This window comes from Habropoda laboriosa, unplaced genomic scaffold, assembly GCF_001263275.1.
Source record: "Habropoda laboriosa isolate 0110345459 unplaced genomic scaffold, ASM126327v1 scaffold291, whole genome shotgun sequence".
NCBI classification, from domain to species: Eukaryota; Metazoa; Arthropoda; class Insecta; order Hymenoptera; family Apidae; genus Habropoda; species Habropoda laboriosa.
The window spans coordinates 911,930-921,537 of NW_017100515.1; the positions used below are offsets into that span (position 1 = coordinate 911,930).

General features: G+C 38.0%; 1 protein-coding gene across 1 annotated transcript in view; it reads right to left on the minus strand.

Annotated features, from left to right (window-relative positions):
• LOC108576508 (intersectin-1) overlaps positions 1-1,208 on the minus strand; it is a 14,977-nt gene extending 13,769 nt beyond the window's left edge. Inside the window, exons 1-4 of the mRNA XM_017939518.1 lie at positions 1,170-1,208; positions 782-935; positions 551-699; positions 249-470 (exon numbers count right to left, since the gene is read on the minus strand). Of these exons, the coding sequence (XP_017795007.1) occupies positions 249-470; positions 551-699; positions 782-935; positions 1,170-1,191 (547 nt within the window). The 5' untranslated portion in view covers positions 1,192-1,208. The remainder of the gene's footprint in view (positions 1-248; positions 471-550; positions 700-781; positions 936-1,169) is intronic.
• Positions 1,209-9,608: the final 8,400 nt, after the last annotated feature.

A 9,608-nucleotide genomic window follows, 5' to 3' on the forward strand; every position in this document is an offset into this window, starting at 1 on the left:
AACCAGAATGAACAATGACAATAGCTGAAGTAGACTTCAATTCAGTCTTGATAATAAAATATTTAGTTGTTATGGCATATACCAGCTGTAAATTCAACTAAGATATGATTGTATTTGTTGTGAAATATAATTTTTAACAGTAGTGTAAGGGTTTTGATGAATCCTATGGAAATTTATACTTTTTTCATCATATGCACTCATTTATATATGCTTCAAATATTAGAGAATGAAATACTTAATATAGTCACCTGGTAACGTCATTGGTGAGGCAGGTCTAATAGCATGTCCTGATAATGGCCCATTTGCAGGTGGAGGGCCTATAAGTGGTCGTGGAACAGATCCAGTCATGGGCATCCCACCAAGCTGCACTGGAACTTGAGGTGTAGCAGATAAATTTACTAAGGAAGCAACATTATTCTGTGGTGGAATATTAGCAGCTCCATTTGTTAAACTTGAAACATTACTATCACCTAAAAAGTATATTAAATAATGTAAATCACTATTATTAATTAAAATAATCTTGAATGTTTATTATTCTTCTTATACTCACTGGCAGAAAGTGACTTTAAACTTTGCACCAATGTAGGTGGTAAGGCTTTAGGAATCTCAAAACCACGTAACTTTAAATTAATTAATTTACATGCAATACTAAATTCATTTATATCCATCTTTCCATCTGAATCTGTATCTGATAGACCCCTACATAAAAAGGGATGTATTATGTGTATGATGATTATTACAAACTAAATATTAAAATAATACAACAACAAAATGTCAATACCATATCTGTCCAAGAATGACAGGTGGAAGCTGAGACTTAAGCAAAAATTCTTTTGCTTGTTCTCCAGTAACAACACCATTGATTGGTTTTAAAGAATCAAACTGTTCTCTATATCTTGCACGTTCCCTGGGTTGGATCACCCAAGGATCCATACCTGAAACAATTGACACTTCTTTTCTTTCTCATAATACACAACTAAATAATTTCTTCTGAATGAAAGTAACAATACTTGTAAAACACTTCCTTCTTCAATCAATAACGTCTACCAAATTAAGAATCACGAATCATTTCTGTCTTTTTCTACAGAGTTCCTAATGTTGTTCAACATGACAGATAAACTAGAACATGGTTGACATTTGTCTAGCCAAACAAAGAAAAAGTGACTTACCTGGAGTTTGAGGGGTGGCCATCTCTGTTCACCCGTAGGTGACCACCAAATCGAATCTGTAAGGAAAGAAAATTGTAGTATTCATGAAAACTCCCCGGGAAATCAGGGGGAGGAATTGGTGATTTCAAGGTTAGGTCACGGTGATCGATCCTAGCAGTAGTGACTCGAGATATACCTCACGGAAGAAGAATTGTCGAAACGCTATTAATTTAGCGTAGATTCAATCACGAATAAACCCAATTAACCGAATAATTGTGGGGTCGTGAACTTGAAGATTGATCGGGGCCCTAACGCACACGTATAAGAACAAGAATTTTTCTCACGCCAGTTACACGAACATATACGACAGTGTGCCGCTTCCCTTGTTCGCGATCCTTTTAACGATTTTACTAAAGCAAATTCATGATTGCGTATCGTGATGTTAGAGATTCTTTCGTGAGAAACAGAATCCGATGGAATTTCTCAACTATACCGACGATACGCGGGTCGGCCCACACTACTGACGTACATACGTCACTTTCACGACCTCGGTTATTTCCGGAAATCTTCGGTAAGAATCGATAGCTCGCCCGAAACTGTTTCGTTGATCTTCGGTAGAGATCGCTACTTCCGCAACCCTTAGTTTAAATTTTCTAGACTTCACTCACAATAGAATAGATTCTAGTACATATAAGTTATGTTGAAGAGACACAGGATGTATAATAAGTTAGAACTATATTAAATCAATTCCATAACTTCTCATTCAAGTATCGATATCGAATTGATACAAGCACTACTTTGCTTAGAAGCTAATCGCTAATTCATTTGACCTCCTTGAACGTTTGCTCATGTCAAGAACAAGTCACAATTGAAATTAAAGAATAAATTTATCTAATAGGATAATAAGGTAATAATCTCATATTTTATCAACAACTTCGGATCGAAAAGGGTCAAGTGGAAAATTTTACAGTAACACACATCCTCTTATTACACAACATTGTATGATCGATATATTGTTTACTAGTTTAAAAATATAATTACTACTTAAGGCCAGAAGTCTTCAGGATTAATAAATTTCAGACATCGTAAACATTTATCACCTAAAGAGGTTGAACTTCTTTATCGACCAATTGATATTTTTGTAAAAGGAAATCACTTATTGGAAGAACGTGACAACGACGCCACGTGCGTCGTACGAAATACGTTACATATTTTCATCCAGTAAAGATATGCGAATTATACAAATTCACAAATGATCTATGTCTGACACGTCCTTGATGATGTCTGTTTCGTGCCCACTACACATAGGTGCATACGACCTGGAAATTACAAAGCTTCGTTTCATTGTCAGTTATGCGCGTGCGAACGTTCAAACGGGAACGCACTGTGGTGGATCGGCTTGAACGCATGAAACTCTCTCTTGCAAGCATGCTTCCATGGAATAAACGAGGTTTCCCAGCCTCGATACGCCTCGCAGTTTTACAAAAAACTGAACGTTTGTAGCTTACAAACATACGATCGGAAATTCGATAATACGCGACGCACGACATTTGAATATTGCTATTGTGCTAGATATCAGTATCAAGAATTTAAATGTGTGTGTGTGTGCTATTAAGTATCGCTGTTTCAATTTTTGGACAATGTAGTGATCGCATCTGTGGGATATTTTACATAATGAACTAGTTCAAAGTAATACAATTTTACGTACACTATGGTTGACCACTATATTGCGCATAATCGATGACCGTGGAATGATTGGAATTTCGTTGGATCAACAATCTAGGTACGTCTTGTTATGTGCTTAAATATTGCTTTCGTAGTGAAATGTAGAGATGTGTTTATGGTTATATAACTATATATATACATAATAGAAATATAACAATTGTGTTAATTTCGCGACTATTCTCGTCTCACTATTTGAATATAATCTCTATCAGATGTTAGGTTACACCATATACAGTTATATTATAATTGTATCGTTACAAGGATGCAGATTTAAAAGCAGTGATAAAATATAATTTAAAACAAGAGAAATAAAAATAGAGATATCTGTTTTTATCTATTTTTAGAAGTCGAATTAGTAATCGAATAACTAATGAGGCAATAATTACCGATGTATTTAATACTTTCGTCCTGATAATGTTTAATCTCCGTAAACATATTCAAATAGTCACCTTCGATTTCATTTTAATAACATTACCACTTTAAAAAAGATTAGAAAAAGATTTCATTCACTCGTTTCGTTTTCACTGATTATCAATTTAATTATCTTCGAACAAGTACAATATCGATATCTGTACTTCTATTTTTGCCTGAGAGATAGTTAAATTTTACAGATAAATTATCACTATACCAACTGTTTACCTATCGGTAATCCTATTAGCTAGTTCCAATTTCGTGAAAAGATTTCAAACTATTAGTTCTATATTTTATGGTGTATTAATGATGGCGCGTTAAACTTTTCGTCGTGTTCCCGTACACGTAGCAGCCACGTACAAATTATCATATATTATATAATAAAATGAAAAAAATACACACGTTCCATGTTATAAAGGAAAGCGTAGAGAGTCGACTCTTTTTATGGCACTCGTTACGATTCTCTATGTTGTCGCACAACCAGACTCTGGTCCCATTCAGAATATGCACTGTTAATACGAGGCGATTACGCGTTTGTCACCAGTCAATGCCAATCGTTTCGAGTAGAGAGTCCACAGAGTTCTAAGTTGAGGCATTACGATAGGAATTACACCTATAAATTGTTACGGGGATAACTAAGTGCGCTAACCTATACGAAAGAGGAAAAGCACGTGTTTCGATGCGAAACAATACGAAATAACGAACACCCCTTAATCGATTCTGCATTCATATTGATCGTGTCATTGGGAATAAAGGTCGAGACTCTTGCCAGTACTGAGCAATTTTACTTTTTTTTCCACATTAATCACTCAAAGGAATCAATTGCGTTTCGACGTCTAGACGCTGCCTTGTACTTTCTTAAGTAATAACATAATATTTCTATAGATAGAAAAGTTCATATAAACATCGTGCACGATCAATTTTGAAGGTTAATTAAAAAAATATAAGGTTAATACAAAAATAGTGAAAGAAATAACTGTTTGTATTTCACTCGTATTTTCACGAAACGATTTCGAAGTATGCTAACGTAGTGATTTGAATTGCGAGCGAGTTTACACGTGTGACTCACATTAGAATCGTATATTTAATGCTAAACACATTCCTGTTCTGTATGCAGAACCATGGGGTCGAAAACAAACGATATAAATGTTAGTTGAAGACTAACGCGGGAAATGTAACACTATCGTTGTCCTTAACATTTAACGCACGTTGTGATGGCATAATTCCATACTAAAGTTAGAAAAGATTTATTGCCTTAACGGGTGGGAAGAATACTCCTCGTTCGATGTTAATTCATTTACATGAGAATACACAAACATTCCAAGTTAAATGCAATCATACATTTCTCTCAATGCTATCAAACGATATCGTCGGTATGAATCAATAATCAACTCTGCGTGAACATGGAACACAACGAGAGGTCAAGTGCAAGTATAAAGCACAATATCAAAGTGCAATATAGATCAAACGCATCGTCCACTTTTATTGAGCAGCTTACGTTATGCATAACAAGCAGAGTATATATAAACGAGTATTATTTTATGCGCTTTAAACATTTGTAAACACTGTCAAATCGGTAAACTATCTAAAATATCAAACCACTTAATAAGAAAGTATTTTTTTTTTACGTGTCAAGTACAATGTTTAACTTGCCATAGGATATAAAGTTCAAAAAGTATTCTAAACATGTAGAAAGGTATTATAAATCGACAGATACTCGATAATTCGTAAATCGTGCAGACCGCCATCTTTCGATGGCTTCGGAAAGCATTCAGTATCGTAGGGTCTTCGACCTGTACTTTTCTCGTTCGCGTGTTTTTGACGTTTTGCTGTGTATCGTGAGCCCTCGAACCGCCAACAAATCGCCATGAATTCTATGTTTCCATGACAGAGACGAACAACCATAAAAGATCGACTTACGTTTCGCCTTCGATTAGAACAATAAATTGTTTCACCTGTCGTGGAACCGTCGTTTTTAGCGTTCGGCTTTATCGATTAACTGTGTACACTTGGCCGGCCGGCGAGCAGTCGACGCCAGGTCAACTAGACAGCCAATAAAACGCTCGTACAGAACGATCCCTTTCGCAATCGTCGATCATACTGGGGTTCTATGTTCACACGTTCGACGTTCTCGGAAGTAACATTGGCAGGGGATTCCATACGAAACGGGTAATTATACCATTGATCATTTCTCTTAAATAATCTGGGTCAGTGGCATGTGAGTTATGCGCGAGCGTCTGCTCGCCGATTCTACGAACGCGCATGCGCGCGGTATGAATTGTACGCGGGAGAATACCACGGACAAGGGCGTAAACATCGTGAAAACATTCGGTTTTAAACTGTGACTTTTTACATTTCTTAGAATTGTAAAGCACGTTCTACATTTATGTATCATTGATTGATGCAAAATGAGACGTTAGTAAGAATAGTCTAGATGAATTTTTTAAGTGCTTGAATGTTATACAGCAGGGATGAGTTTTTCTGCAATTTTTATAGTGTCTTTATGTACACCACTTGGATGAATGTTGTGTAACACGGAACGAGGAAAGCCAAATGTGACAATGAACATAAAGCTTGTATATGAAGAGATGATTTACTCCTCGTTGCGGAGACATGTTAATGAGAATGTCAATTTCGTAAAACCTATCCTTTGGGTCTCCAAATATTATTCACCGTGAAACGCGGCGGCATTCTTTACATTATCAATGTTTTGAAGCATTCACGTAATAGCAGCTATTCATTTAAAAGTCCGTCTAAGGTCTTAAGTGTTGCTTACCTTGAATTTTTAACCGTGTCCCTATTTAAAACGGTACGCATGACTGTAATGTGTCGTCATATTTTATTAATTTCTATTTTTAGGTTAAACAATGTTGAAAAATAGACATTCATTTGGAACAATAAATAAGAACGAAAGGAAACCGTAATTATTAGATATACAGAATATTATTAGAGGTTAAATATTAACTAGAAAAATGGAGGATGAAATTATAGAAGTGGATACTGCATGTGGGTTCTCATTTTCAACAGTTTAATTATGTTATCGAGTTTCGCCGCAATGTTGCGCAATGAAAGAGGATTTCTCTTGAAATGATGCGTTCGTTCTCTTTTGAAACGTTCGTTCTTTTTCGTTTATACGTAGTAGAGCGTATTCAATGTCAAATAGTGATAATTCAACCGTACATAAAGTCAACAACGTGATGTAAAACACTCAATCAGTGCTTCGTTAATGCATGCATTTAATTTGGAATTGTAAGTACGTGAACACGAGTATAATGGAATAAATTAAGATAAAGATACAAAGAAGTATTATCGACAAAGAATTGCATTTTAAACATTTGAGACATTTACATTTAAACATTTAGACTTTTCATTTACTGAGAAAAATCCTCATTTTCAATTGTATCGTTGTACCAATAGGAACTATAAAATACACAAAATTCGCAAGATTTACAAGGAGCAAAGCAAAAGAATGAACCCAGTTTAACAGGTTAAAAACTCAGATTCCAGGAACTTTCGTTACATACCATACAATACCTTTCCTTTCAGAACCTCTCTGAATCCACCGCATGGCAACATGAACCTACTACAAAATCTCAATCTTCCTCGTCCTTTGTCACGAAGAGTGGTCATCATTGATAATTGAAAACGAGCCGAATGATCCGGAGAATGAGGAACGTTTAATCGCGAATGAGTTGATTGACGACCGGTGCGGCAGCCAGTTGTTTCCCGCCAGTTCAGTACTGGTATTTCTACGCTGAAATTCCACAGAGGGGGATGTAAACGCCTGCAGCGGCGGTGGCTTTCTTGTCTCCTCCGCGGGTGTAGTTCACGAGAGCGCCCTTGCAAGGACAGCGGCCTTTCAGGCCTTTCGGGGCGAACGCTTAAAACGAGGCGAGTCAAGAGACGGGTATAAGGAGAGATGCAGAGGAGAGTCCTCTTTGCCACTGTGTCTCTTTCTCTCCTCTTCTCTCCCCCGCTGTCACTCCCTCTCTCTTTCTCTCTCCTCGACTCGTCGCCGTGCCACTCATTCTTCCCTCCTTTCATTTACCCCCCCCTTCAGAGACAGCGAACAACCTCCCCCTTCTCTTCTTTCCTTCTCTCTGGCTCGCAGGAAACCAGTCGCGATTTTTCACGCGGTGGGAACTAGAAGCCGCTCCCTACTATAAATAGCCTTCGAGTTCGCTCTCGAGCTCTGCTCTGTCGGCCTCCAACGGCGATGGGAGTAGCTAAAAGGGGGTAGCCATCCATGGGCGCCGACGCACTGACGTTTCAGCATTATTTTTTATCACTTGCTTCCATCCTTCTAATTTTACATTCTACAAGGATGCAGCCACCACGATTCTTATCCTTTTCTTCTTCTTCTTCTTCTTCTTTTGTTTGTTTGTTTTTTTTTTCTTTTTTTCGTTTTTCCTTTTGCTCCTTGAGACTCTCGTATCGCTCGATCCCACGGTGTCCGCTTTTTCAGTGAAAAAAATCAGGTGGAATTAGCGGTCCACGTAGCGAACATTCTCCTTCCTTTCTCCGGGTGTTAATCAACATCTTCGTCGACGATATTACTCTATTGGTAATGGAATCGTCGTTGAATCGATTAGGGTAGATATCTTTCCACATCCCTTCGATCGAGAACTTTCTCGCAGGGACGTTGAACTTTCATTTATCCTAACTTTTACAGACAATTCGTCCGCGCTCTAGAAAGTCTTCGGCGTGATGTAGTATAGTCGGTGGAAGAAATATAGGAAGGTCGTAAGATCGGTCAAAGTTTACACGCGATTCGATAGAAAGATTCGATCTGAAACTCCCAGTTAGGGCTGTATGTGTATGAACGGTACGACTTTAACTTTGTTTTTGACCCAAAGAAGAAAATATAAAAAATCAATCGGTGTCGTTGTTTGACGTTTCATCGACTATACCTATCTCGTGACAAATTTTTCAACGTTAGCGCAGATCGAATGAATTTAGAGTATGCAAGTACAGAGATACCGAAGAGCGTTGCCTTTTAGTGAGCGGCGAATGTTTGTTCAGTGGCTATTCGCATCCTCGAGAGGACACGTTGCACGGACCAGGCAACGAACGACGCTATTAGAAATTGTTCGTTTCCGTAGTATGCACGATAACTGTAAAACATGAGCGTTCTGAGAGAATGTCTGTCCACGTGGGTCGCGGAATCACGCAGCGAGAGAAGGCGTGGTTTCTACGACCCCATGGGAAAAATAATATTCCGATGGGTGTCCTTTCCACCATTTAAACTTCTCTTCAGCTCTGACCGATTCGTCAATTTTCTCGACGTTCGAAAAAATCACGAAAAAGTGTGTATCTGAAAATTATCAATTTCCCCCACTCTGAATAAAATTATATCGACGTTCGTGCGAGTCACGAAGAATCACCTTAGTTTTAACGAGAGTTCGTCAATTTTCTCCTCGTTCGAGAAAATACAGAAAATTGCCAATTTCCCCCCACTCTGCGTAAAATTCTATCGACGCCCATGTAAGTCATGACTTTGTACGCGCGCGACAGAGGCGGAGAGGGGATGAGCGTTGGAATTTTTATGGAAGAAAAAAAGAAAAGCTCCAGTGTCCGCGACCAATCGAAAGGGCGGTTCGCCGGTGAATGCGAGGAATAGGCAGCGGAGCGAACGATCGGTCGAGATAACTCGGGAAAAAAATTATATAATTCTAGTTGGTCGACCCCTTGGGAAGAAAAGAAACGCCGTACGTACGGCGAAGTCACGGAATCGTCGAGTGTTTCCCTGAAATCGCCACGAAAGGAGGTGTATACATTCTCAACGTTATATAACGGAATATAAATCTTACTTGAACGTTCCTTATGCATTCTTATGAATAACAGAGCGATTCTAATTGCAAGTATCCACGTTGTTGCGTCCTCTGTGACGGAAACATTATCTGTGTGTAAACTCGGTGGTTAAAAGATTAAAGAAAACGTACATATATACATACTTTTCTTTCTTTTGTATGTATTCTAAGTCATGGAAATGACACCTTAAACAAATGTTTCAGAAACTGCGCAAAAGTATGAGAAATAGAAGAAAAAAGTATCCACGTTATTGATCGTACGAAAATTGCAACACAAGGGGCGCTACTATAAAGGCTTGATATTGCGTTTTAGTGAAGAACGTATCAGCTTTACCCACGATAGGACAATCTTATCGTTGACCATGGTATCGTGCACGATTTCTATGCACGCTACAGATTTTACGTTTAATTGCTCGCCGTTAAAAAAATATTCTTATTACGAATCCAATGAAGTCGAATTAGCGTACAATTTTTGTACAGTTCGTCGTGGTTGAATATACAGGGTGTCTCATTT